The 12790-nt window shown below is 39.2% G+C and overlaps 2 protein-coding genes across 4 annotated transcripts in view; both read right to left on the bottom strand.

Moving 5' to 3' along the window:
* LOC102301656 overlaps positions 1 to 2299 on the bottom strand; it is an 8887-nt gene extending 6588 nt beyond the window's left edge. The window contains exon 1 of one of the 3 annotated variants that reach the window (XM_014336829.2): positions 2064 to 2299. In XM_014336829.2, the coding sequence (XP_014192315.1) occupies positions 2064 to 2120 (57 nt within the window). In that variant the 5' untranslated portion in view covers positions 2121 to 2299. The other 2 variants (XM_042225039.1, XM_005932331.3) reach the window with 2 other exon arrangements.
* A 139-nt stretch (positions 2300 to 2438) lies between these two features.
* znf330 (zinc finger protein 330) lies at positions 2439 to 11701 on the bottom strand. The gene is made up of 10 exons (XM_005932332.3): positions 11599 to 11701; positions 11035 to 11192; positions 10923 to 10942; positions 10749 to 10819; positions 9344 to 9420; positions 6725 to 6851; positions 6545 to 6649; positions 6355 to 6401; positions 4655 to 4772; positions 2439 to 3943 (listed from the first exon to the last, which is right to left on the bottom strand). The coding sequence occupies exons 2-10, from the start codon at positions 11152 to 11154 to the stop codon at positions 3675 to 3677; spliced, it is 954 nt and encodes a 317-aa protein (XP_005932394.1). The 5' UTR covers positions 11155 to 11192; positions 11599 to 11701; the 3' UTR covers positions 2439 to 3674.
* Between the last annotated feature and the right edge of the window lie 1089 nt (positions 11702 to 12790).

Genomic DNA, 12790 nt, shown 5'->3' with positions numbered 1-12790 from the left:
GGATTTACAGAAATATATACATCTTAAATGGGTCTTGCTATAATCAGCTAGTGTGCAAACAAACATAAAGTGCAAACACTGCAAAAAGAGGCTGTTGCTAACACAGCATCAGCTCTTTCCAAGCATCCATAGACAACATCCTAACAAAAAGTTAGGCCAGAACCCAAAGTGATGCTAAAGCTAAGTGTATGCTGACCCCAGCACAGCAGCCAGAGCCTGATCTTCAACAGATAACAAAGGTGGCGATGGCTAGTCAGGCTTGTAACATTGCATCACCCATTTCCAGTTGTTTCTACAGTAGAATTACTGCGGCTTTGCATCTCTTTGGCCTGGTTTTTAATTTGCTTTCTGTTCCATCTCAACTAAACTAAAACAAAGTTTGTGCGGGCCTTTAAGCTTTGTCCCACACACAAACAGGGATTTGTGTTGAGTATCAGGACTGAAGGGGAAGATAAATACTGTTAGATAACATGTCTTACAATGAATTTTACATCTTTTTACAGAGCAACAAAGTAGTAATGTTACAAATTACTTTTCCCCCACCAAGCAATGAAGTATTGAGTATTGAGTGCTGCATTACTTTTAATAGTAATGAGTGGATTTTTTTTTTTGTCAACACCAAACTCAACATCCCATCAATGCCTAAAACAAATGCGACTGGCCCAGGTAGTACCTGCGCATTTCCAGCTACTTCTTCTGCAGCCATTTTTCTAACAGACTGGAAGAGAACTGATCAACCTGAGGACATAAATCTCCTAGCAACTAGTGTTAGGGCTGCAGGATTGCAGAGCAAGTCCACCATGCACAACTCGAAATGCAGGCAACAGTGTCAGGCAACTATAAAAAAAAAAAAGCTTTAGGCTGAACTTGGGCGATCGTGGTTCAAGAGTTGGGAGTTCACCTTGTAATCGGAAGGTTGTCGGTTCGAAGCGCTTTGGGGTCCTTAGGGACTAGAAAAGCGCTGTAAATACAGGCCATAAATCAGACACCTTAAGGGTACACCTCACTCAGACCAACAACACATGATCTTTGTCTGAAATCTCCATCGGGGCCAAAGCAGAGGATGCATGTTATCTAACATCCAATGTTTCAGCAGTTGTAGTATTATGAAGAATATTTAAACAGCATAGTGATGAAATGTACTTTTAGTTGTCTTCAATTCTGTTGCAGATGTACTTGTGTTTTCCATTTGTACTGTAGTAGTACTGAAGTTAAAGGGTGTTTTTTTTGTTTGTTTTGGGTTTTTTTTTTAAAGAATAGAACTATATTTTCAGTGTTACTATGAAACAGCCGCGTATCTTAAAAAATTACGGTAGCCTAGTGAGGTTAACATTTATCGATGGTACTCTTCAGCACTTACACTTGCTCTTCCAACAGGAGTTGGATGGATAATCACGACTAAATATTTCTTGAAGGTTGCGCTTCAACCGTGATAGTTTCTTGTTACTTGAAGCAGACCATCCTTCCTATAAATCATTCTTCAAGTTTACAAAACTATTACAGAGACTAAACTGGAGGCAAGACTAATAACCGGTAATCATTTCCTCGTACCTTTGCTCGAACCGTCAGCCGCGTACTACCAAGGACGCATTTATTTCCATACCCTGCAGTCTCGACGCAGTTTGGAGCAATGCTGACAAACAGCGTTGGACAGAATAAAAACGTAAACATTAAATTAGGCAGAAACAAGAACGTGGTGGACGTGCACATGATTTGGCTCCATTCTCACTGACAGCTGTGCAGAAGCTTCTCCCCATATACACACAACCGGAAAGACGGGCTGCCAAACTAGCTCGCATCTGACTAAATCGAAAGTGAAAGCAAGTCAGTGAAAGCGAGAGCATTACTTGTTTTTTAAACCAAATTACCATAATGGCACATAGTTCACCGACAGCAGCTGAAATGTATCCCGCGGACCCACGTGGATCGCCCAGTAGACACACCTCCTATATATACGCATTTGATTAGCCTCCCTAATTGGGGACACGCCGTGTTTTCCTCCAGGTGATTAGCCGACAGTTTGGGTTAGACCTCTACCAGTAACGCACTAAAATGTAACTTACAGCTCGCTGATCTCGGTGACATGTGAGTTGAAAGAGGATCACCGGGAGCGCCGTCATCTGCGCAGTGACTGCGGTTGCCGTCGTCCTAGCCAGCGGAGCAGCAAGCAAAGATTACACTTTTGCACCTCATTTGTGATAATAAAGCTGGTTTGTCTCATTGGTCTGCAGCCAGTGTTATTAACACTTGTGGCGAGAGTGAGTACGGGTATGATTTCGCAGGCTGACTTGCACACGCCCTGTTCTGGTCGTGTTGAGACGTTCACTCCTCCTCCAAGTCGTCACTTTATCGGTTTCTTTTTTCTTTTCTGTTTCTTTTTATGCATGAGTCATCAGAAATACTTCACAGAAATGCACATTCAAGAGGGATTTTATTTAATTTAAAATTTTTATTTATTTTTTTTTTACACAAATGTGCCTTGCAGTTTATTTCAAACATCAGGACAAACAACTGCACTGAGGAAAGATGCCACAAAAAGGCTCTCCAGCAGATCAATAGTCATTACACAACACCGATAATGAGGACAGGTTATGCTTTATTCATAACAAGCCACAGAAGAATTCCCTTCAGTGGCCGCCAATTTGCCTGGATCAGAAAACCAGTGAAGTTAATGATTTAGGTAATTCATTCCAGCTAATAATTTGTTTATTATTACAGCTGACCAAGCTAAAACAGGACGACTTATTTTGGATATAAGCATACGGGTAAAATGGTTGAGGAAGTTTTTCATAAACAGGAAGATGAAAGTCTCGAGGCACATTGTGGTGAACAGCTAACGCTTAAGGTTTGTTGTTGCTGTTTGGACTATTTAAGACAAGCCAGAGCTTTACAATCATGACTTATTGAAAATTTCCTGTATACTCTGCAGTTGTGTGTGGATTCTGGTGGAATTCAAAAATATGGAAGGATAGTCTGGTCCTAAATGTAACAATCAGACCCTGATTGTAAAAAAAATCTAGGCAAATTCATAAGATCTGAATGAGTATTTGTCCAACAGCCAATACTGGTTGCCACCTCGTTTGAAAGAAAGTGAAGACCCCCCCCCCAAAGCTCTTTAAAAGTTCACCACCATATGACATAAACAACCCTCTTATGTGTGCCAGCTTCACGCCACCAATAGGAGTAACATCATCTTCTTGAGTTTCCAGGGACCATTCACATGGTGGGCAAATGTGACAACCATTAGAGTGTGGAAATAAAAAGATCAGCCTTTGCTCCTGTATCAAAAATCACTGCAAAGAGTCAGAAGCAGTTTCATAACTTAACCCAGGCTTGACTGTAAAAACAGAGGAGAAAGCAGGGCACTTAAAGCTTTCTGAGCACCATCAAATTTTTTTAGTCAGGCTTATAATAGCAGGTATTTAATTTATGAAACTGAAATTAAATTGAAACTGTTATTTGAGTCTTTTATTTATTTTGTCTCTATACAGCTGCTTGAATATTGTTTAAAAAATTTATTTTCTCTTTCAAAGTAACATATGGAAAGTTAAAACATCACATCAGCTTTAATATTCATCTCCAGTCTTAATTGTGCATCTAAAGCTTTCTTGAGGATCCTTTGGGTTTACAGGACCACGTGCTCCAGCTGCACCACCTCATCAGTCACCATCAGCTTAGGCAGCAGCACCATCCAATTTAAGACCAGCCAGCGACTCGGACGCAGTTTCTTGTTCGCCCTCTTCATCTTCTTCCTCCTCCTCCTCTTCCTCCTCGTCCTCCTCATACTCGTCTTCCTCGTAGTAATCGTCTTCTCCGTAGTCGTCTTGTTGGTCTCCACCTCCGGACGCTGCGTTCTTCCAGTAAGCATCGTACCCGGACGCACCGTCGTAGTAACCGTCGTCATCGTCGGCACCGGCCTGTCGACCAAACTTCAAGGTGCGCGCTGTGAACAATGCACAGGTGTCAACGTTAGCTCTGGTGTCATTACGCATGGTGGTGAAGCGACAAAGAAAAGGTCCTGTAAGATACAGTCTGCGTAATTCTCTGCAAGCAATGTTTATTCTAAGCCTTCAGATTGTAATTTAACTGATTATATATCACTTTGTTCCTCTTGTCAATATATGACTATGACCCTGCTGTGATCCTTCCACATGTTTTTGCCTCTGTCCCATGTCGGAAGTGAAATGTTAATATTGCTAAAGCTCTTTGTGAGGAGCTACAAATATCAGATTCACTGAGCAGGGTTTTTGTTTCAAAATACATCTCACTTTGCTAATAGCAAGTCCTTAGAAATAGAAATCAAATCCTGGCAGCACATTTGAGAGAACAGCAATGTGGCCAACACGTGTTTGGCACCACTTCCAAGGTCAAAGTTTAATTGCATAACATCAGACTCTGCTTTTACAGCAAGAAGCATTGGAGAAAAACCCAAATATTCATGAACAATTCTCTAGAAAATACAATTAGCTGCACTGTGTAAATGACTTCTGGGGAAAAACAAAGAATTTATTTTTCCCCTCATGGTTTTGTTTCATTTTCAAAACACAGTCTGCGGGGAAGTAGCAGCTGTGGCAACTTCCCCGAAACAGGAGCTTTACGGGAAGAAAAACAACTAAACAACTTCCAGTCGTTTAAAGGTCTGCGTAACACTCACTTGACATGCTTAGATCTTTGGTCTCCTGTGTCTCGTGACCACATTTGGGACACGGAGGACCTTTTCCTTTCTCCTGTTTGAAGACTTTACTCTTAGTGTGATCATCACAGTAACAAGCCTGCAAGACACAGTTCAACTCTTTCAGTCAGTTATGGCACGGAAACGCTGGTGCACGAACATGATATCGATGCATAGTTCTCGCTCAACTTCAAAACTAAAGAAAGCAAAGCAGTAACAGTTCAGGCTTGTTTAGGCAAGAGGAGTAAGCTCATTCATCCACATCCGTTCATCCATAAAAACTCAATCGTATTCCCTTCCTCCAGTCTCAAATTCAGAGATCCTCACTCACTGTAACCAATATGGCAGCTGTCTTTTGCCTCTTTTTGATACAGACTGTACTCTTAAAAAAAGGATTGAATTGGAAATATAAATAAATAACCCCTGCCCCAAAAAGCAGAGTTCCTATTTCAAATGCTTTCTGATCAGATTGCAACTGTGGCACAATGCCACGCAAGCAGCACTTGTGTAAATGTTGTGAGCCACTCCATATGTTTTTATTTTGTTCCTGATGAAGCCTGATAAACCTGAATGTCTGCTGTAGTCATTCCTACATTCTAATATCCTCAATAAACATGGCTTCTCTGTGCAGAAATGCATGCTAAAGTTCAGCTGGCGTAAATTCGTCAAAATTACCATGTCATCATAGTATAATCAGTCTTGTTGTTTGTTGTCTATATGGAGTTGGGGCAGAGTCTCATGCTCAGGAAATGCGGTTTGGTTGCTAGGAGACCAGCAGAACATATGCTCAATTAATAAACAGCTCCAGCTAAAACTTTGCTTTGAGGGAGGATCAGCATCATTTACAGTGTTGAGAAGACGTCCCTTTCAGCTAGCATGATGAGCAGGAATGATTACAGCAGGCTAATGTAATGTGTAATATTTGGTGTGCAAATGGGCATGTGAGGGTAGCTTTAATTTAAAGCTTTAAAACAGACCTGAGAAAATGCATGTCAAAGATTTACTCAGTCAGCACTGGCTGTCTATGCAGTGCATCTTTCATAGTGCAATTCTTTATCCTGTAATTTTCCAGTACAAATAAACAAACATTACTCTATATATACACATTTAAGGATAAGCACACTCACTTGTTGTGCATTAAGAGGTGATTTATTGCAAAAGTATGCTTTGGCTACACATATTGTCATGAGCTGCCTGGCAAATTCCTTCACTTGTGCACTTCAGTAAAAGTATGCACTGCGACTATCTGGCCTAGCAACAGCTCATATAGGTCATTGATAGGACCAACTTATTTTTAACCTCTGTAAGATTAGCTGACAACTGTTAAACTAAGCACAAGGAACAACTAAAGGCAGTATGAGCTCCGGTTGCTATTTTCAGCAGGTCCATTGTTGTCAGCCTGGAGCGCTTTCTTGCCATTTTATTCGTTAAAAGCTCTTTGATGTTTAGTTTCAGTTACGTGTCTGTTGTACACAAGGAATATTTCCAGATAAAGGGAGAAAAACCAAAAGCAAAACCACATGAAAACAACGATGTGAATTTGTAGCCATCTTATCAGATTTGGTTCGTTCTTCTTTTGTTGTTACAAACAGTTTTGTAATGCAAGTTGATAACGTGGGTTTATTTTTTACAAACATGCTTGTGATCCTTTTGCATTATATTTTCACAGACCGTTTCCTCACCTTACACCGCAGACAGGAGTGTTGTCCCAGTTTATTACAGGAAACACCTAAAATAATACAACAATATTATGAAAACACATTCGTAACATCACTACTGCACATGCTCCCTCTGGATATTATCTGCTCATATGGAAATGATACGCTTTAAACACCCCATTGAAAAAGCCGATTGAATGACAGTGTGACTTACATTTGAATGTTTCTGCTTGAAGAACCTGGCAGCTTGCCTGGTGCTCAAACTGATCATCCTCACATAAGAAGTTCTGACAGAAGGAACAGCGGAAGATTCGCCCTCCTATTTAAGAAGTTAAACCAGTCAGTGGCTCTACTTAGGTAAGCAGGCGAAACAATCAAACAGGGGTGGTCTCACCATGATCCCAGACACTGCGCTCACACTCGATGCAGTCGGCATCAGTCAAAGGACACGAACAGGCGTGAGTGCTCAGGCATTTCCGACCATGGCACACCCAAGCTTCACAGAAGTCGCACACTGCCCCCTTGTGATTGAGTAGGAGAATAACAAGGACCAAAATCAGAAATTGTACTTTCTTTTTTTATGTTTAAATAACCTGCTGATGAGTTTACTGGCATGTAGCAAAAACAGACACTGATTACTGAACACCAGCTGGACCCTTGACACACCTTATCATATGCTACTTAGCTTAATTATTCATTTTGATTGCACTTGCACAACACTGCACCATGAGCATAAAGAATGTCAGAGTGATACTGAATGGTAAATGGTAAATGGACTGATTCTTATATAGCGCTTTTCTACTCTCCCAGAGTACTCAAAGCGCTCTATACAACATGCCTCATTCACCCAATCACACCCACTCTAAACTCAAGTGCAACTAATAAGCATTCACACACATTCACACTCCGATGAACGCATCGGAGGGCAATTTGGGGTTAGTATCTTGCCCAAGGATATTTGGCATGCAGACTGGAGGAGCCAGGAATCGAACCACCAACCTTCCAATCAGTAGCTAATCTGCTCTACCACCTGAGCCACAGCCACATGAATAATAGCTAGCCCCAGATTAATGCAGAGAAAATCTACAAGCTGCTGCTTCTTGGTTGTAGACGACCTCTGTTGGTGTGCTTGAGGCCTTGTTTATTCTCCCAGCCTGCCGTCTGGAGTGCTGTTGCTATCAGTGACAACATCTAGATGAGCGGCTGATTGTTGTGGAATCTGCTGGCAACATGGATCTCTTGGTTTGTTTGTTATTCGGCATCGAATGGCCTTACATATCAAGGGAGAGTCCGGCTGCATTTACAGTCTCTGAAAGCTGACATTATCATTGTGTAAAAGGACTCCTCCCATGCTATTTGATTATAAACCTAATATACCGGTGGGATTTTAAAGTAAGTCTTTTTTTTGCTGCTATCATTATGCGAGAATGTAGATCCAAGTCCGGGCCCCGTGCAAAATATTCTCACAGCAGCGGAATTTAAAAATAGAGCAGGTCTTGACCTTGTGCACTAGAAGTTTTCTCCCTAAAAGGACTCGATAAAGCTCTGCACTGGCACAGCTGAAACAGACAGGGCCACAAATGAACCTGCTGCCTGGATCTGTTAGAGTTTTAAGAAATCAAACCAGGACCTTGACTAGAAATTCCAAATATCAATACATACAGTGCTGTGAAAAAAGAATTCATCCCTTTCCCAATTTATTTTTTATTTGTATATTTGTCACACTCAGTTTGAGATCCTTAGGCAAATATTAATATTAGACAAAGATAACCCAAGGAAATACATACTACAGTTTTTAAATTATAATTTCGTTCGTTAAGGCAAAAAAAAGTTATCCAAACCTACCTGGACATTTTATATCAGCTACTTATGTTTTTAATGCAAATGTAGAATAGTCTTGATGCTCTACATTGAACTGTCTTTCCCATTTTGTATCATCTTTGTGCCTGAACCTATTTCCTCTATGGCAATCTTAAAATGTTAAAAAGCCATTGAGCCAAAAAAATTCATCTGGACCTGAGAACCTCACAAACAATTTTTTAAATCAGATTCTTCTGATTAACATCATCCCTGAAAATCTAGAAAGCTGCCTATACTTTATTATTTTAAAAACATGGGATCCCCTCAACAAATATTGCCCTAAACCTAAATTTCTACTTGCGCCAAAATTGTAGAATTTTAAATAAACTCAACAGTACTGTAACAGCAACTATGTTGGTAACAAATTCTATTATTATTGCCTTGGACTGAAAGCTGCTGTGTTTGTTGATCTGATTCTGATGACCATGAGCTGCTGTTAGAAAGACTCAGTGACGTCAGTTAGAATGATAAGACTACAGGCTAGTTCAGGAATGCCCTTTCAGATAGGACACAGTGTGTTTATACAGATGAATATAAGTCAGGTTTCTATGAAGCTTTTAAATGGAGTCACGCAGAGGTCAACTTTAGACCCTGTTTTTTCTTCCTTTTTATTATTAATATAGAGAAGATTATGCCTAAACCTAAACTGCGCATTTATGCAGATGATACCATAATTTACTCACAAGGCTCTACTCTGAGTCACACTGTTGACAGCAGCTGCAGGCACTCTTTAGAGTACCCAACTTGGAACAGCATTCTCTTATTTTGCAGCTCATTCATGAAATACCTTTCAGAGAACACTAAAGCTGAATCATTTTGTCTCCCTGGGAAAATACAGAGGGTGCCACTGCATGATCTGGACCTTGTATTTGAATTAAATTTACCACTGACAAAATTAACTGACTTGTTTTATTTTATTTTGATGTAACTTTGTCATGGTGCATCTTCTTGGCCAGGTGGCCCTTGAAAAAGAGATATTTATCTCAAAGACTAAATAAATAAAAATATTATTTCTCCCAACAAAACCTACCAGAACAATGTTCCATTAAATAATGTCAACCTAATATCATTTTTACAGTCATAAATTACATTGCTGAATGAAAATAAATCAAACAGATATAGAATAGAAAACTTAAATATACAATAAACTTACCACCATGCCCATTCCAGTGCTGTGGATCCCTGGATGTTTGACAACACAATCCGATGACTTCATACATTTCATTTTACCTAAAAACAGGAAGAAAACTTTACAGATGAATAAAACGAACACAAATAATTTCAGTGTAATGGTAAATAGTGTAATACATGAACAAAATCCCCTTCACAACATTTAGCCAAGTTACGATCACTCTCAAGGAGCTAGGTTTGCCAAAGCTACTGTCGTCAATCAAGAAATATCTTTATTAAAGTAAATACAGAAGCTTTCACTAAGCCTGAGTTAAACCTTCTGATAACGCTAAAAAAACACGCTAATAACAGAAAAAACTTTCTGGGATTTCCTTATATTGATGATTAAGCATGCTTCAAGACAGGCTGAATAAAAATGAACTTGTACCAGAATAATAAAGGAGAAGAGCATAGAGAAGAAGAAAACAAAACAAAACCACAGAGTTCATGAGCCAAACTTTTTGAACTGTGTGGTTTTCATCATCTATGTAAGAAAATAATGGAGTGTAATGGTAGAAGCATGTAAGGTTATGTGAAAAACAACAACTAAACCTTCTTTCAATTCTACTGTTTTACATATCAGCACATTAAAAAAAAATCATCTGGTCCTTAGCATGACATGACATGCAGAAACGTGTGGAAAAACTAATGACATCCCTCCTGCATTTATAGTATTTAACAGCGTAAGTAGCAGCCAGGTACTGCTAATCAAATGAACTTGATTTATTGATAATCAGCAACTGTCAGCACCTCTATAATAACAGAAGCTTTGGCAGGTTGCTGATCTGGAGCATTCAGGTACGTTAACACTATGTCATAATCTTTCCAAAAGTGGAGATTCCAACAAATTCACTCACAGATCAGTCTGTGCAGTGCTCCGTGAAACTGCAAAAAAAACGAGAGCAACATCCAAGATTCTACAGACATGTAAAATCCTCTGTACACCAAAGTATTCTACCGTCAAAGGTGAGGACATCTAAAGCTTGAGCCAACCACAGCAAATGTACAACAGAATGGCTTAAAAAAAAAAAAAGCATTAAGATGATTGAATGGCCCAATCACAGCCCAGTCAAGCTAAAAAATGATTACTTCATTACTGCTGCTGAATCTGGTTCTACAAGCTAATGAATCCAGGGGTGTGAATAATGTTTCCACACAATGCTTCTGAATTTGGACTTACTTTTTGTTAAGTAATGAATGATCTGGTACAATGTGTTGCTTGTTTAGGTTATATTAACCTTTTTAAGACCTTGCTATCACTGAGCTGGCTGTGAATTGGCACATTTTTGAATGGGCTTGGATGTGAAGGCCACAAATGAGCAGGGAGTGTTAGCTTTAAAATTAATATCATTCCAACATTACTCAAATAACACGTGCAGTGTACTCACCACACTGCGCGCAGACAGGCAGCTTCTGCACCGAGTTACAGAAATAACAGAAAGCCCTGTTCTTCTGTTTTCTAGCATGTGGCATCAGAAACGTTAAAAAAAATGTTAATTATCTCAGAATTATGGAGAATCTGCAGTTGCACATTGGCCATATAAGTGAATAAAATCACTTACCTCTGACATTTGTCACATTCCTGCAAAAATGTAACAGTATAAAAGATTAGATACATATTAAGGCATTGCTGTTGTTTTAATTGGGCATCTATCAGCTACCGCAGCTACACACCATGTTGGAGTTGCAGGGGTGTTTGGCCACGTCAACATGTTCCCTGTTGGCTCGTATTTGCTTCTCTCGCTCTTTCCGATTTTCAGCCTTTTTTCGGGCACCGGTTTTCTTTTTGGGCATTTCTGGTTCTCCGCGGAGCTTGACACTGACTCCGTCACCTGCAAACACGGACAAACGGGGTGAACCACGCCGGGAGGAAACTGGGCGACTTCATCTGCGTGAAATCCAGCTAAGAACGAGCAACTCTTAGCTGATATCTCATCTCAGTGCTTTTCCAATAAGCTGCACAGGGACTACAGCCAGCAACACGGGCGGTGAATTACGACAACAAGCACTACAACTATAAAAAGTTTCTGACATTTCTGTTCATGTTGGCTAGCAGCTCCCGTGTCTGCTGACTGAGCTGGTGTCTCATAAGCAAATTACATTTAAAATAAACTATAACACCACTCAACACATGTGTACATGACTTTTAGACTGTAAAGGAACCTCCTAAGTGTTCCTAAATATTACATGCTAGCGTAATTAAAAAGAAAATAGATAATTTTTTGTATTTTTCTTTACCGAAATGATCAGTTCAGAGAACGCAGCTAGGTCCGTCCTGAAAATGTGTTCACCGGAACACTCGGCTAAAAAACATTCGTTCCACACATGCTGGTTTTTGGTTATGGTGGCTTAGCGTCACCTCTTTTCATTTAATGATTGAAGTTAAATAATTTAATTTTTTACAGGGCAGTGGTAATGCATAAATATACAATATGGCCTACTTTAAATAACACAATAAACATTTGCAATAATAATGATATAGTCTATATTATATATAATAGCGTATATATTACAATAAGATCTAAATTTAACCAGTAAAAGATCATTTCTTTTTCGAATGGGTTTGGCTCCAGTTTTTCTTATAATGCTACTCCATGTGCTGTTCCTGTATCACCCTTGAAAATAGCCCATACATGTTGCATAAATGACACTTGTCCTGAGACAAGATGTAAACCTAGCTGCTAAAAAAGCCAAAATATAAAGTAGAATTCTCCAAAATGCCTTTTTTTTAATCAAAACTTTTTTTAATCAAATTGTGCTTCATATATAACCATTAAAATTACCTTTAAATCCACTTTTTGATGTTTTGATTTTGTTGACACGTTTTTTGTAATTGTGAAGCCATTTAGTTAATATCAACATAGTAATTATGCACTGCAACAAATGTGCAATCTTGTTATTGAAACCTATGTAGCTTAGAACAACAATGAAGAAGTGAGATGATTGGATCATGTTTTAACACCAAAAGTTAGTCGTCTTTGACATATTTTGTATTTTCTTTCTGTCTTTTCTGACTAGATTTGGTGTGTCACTCTAACCAACGCATCCCTGTTGCCCATATCATGGACTGGTAGATTTTGAGCATTAAAGCATTTTCTGCTGCAAGTCTCACTCTCCCAATCACACCCACACATTCATACATTGCTTTTATCTATACCTAAGCACTTTTATCAGCCAAAGCCCAACAAATACATCAGGGGCTGCCCCATATTACCAAAAAAACAAAACAAACTCCCCACCAAAGTTTCCTTCCTTTCTTTATATAACTACATTTATCCTTGACTTTCACAGTACATTACATTCAACAACTGCACCTTTTTCAGACAAAACACTTTTAACACATATTAGCAGTGATTTGCAACCATGTTACCATACATGTAAAACAAATAATACAAACATGTTTTGAAACACAAACATACAAAATATTTGG

This window comes from Haplochromis burtoni, unplaced genomic scaffold, assembly GCF_018398535.1.
Source record: "Haplochromis burtoni strain Fernald_Lab_line unplaced genomic scaffold, NCSU_Asbu1 Contig_158, whole genome shotgun sequence".
NCBI classification, from domain to species: domain Eukaryota; kingdom Metazoa; phylum Chordata; class Actinopteri; order Cichliformes; family Cichlidae; genus Haplochromis; species Haplochromis burtoni.
Note: the sequence above shows the minus strand (reverse complement) of the source record. Positions and strands in the feature narration are given on the sequence as shown.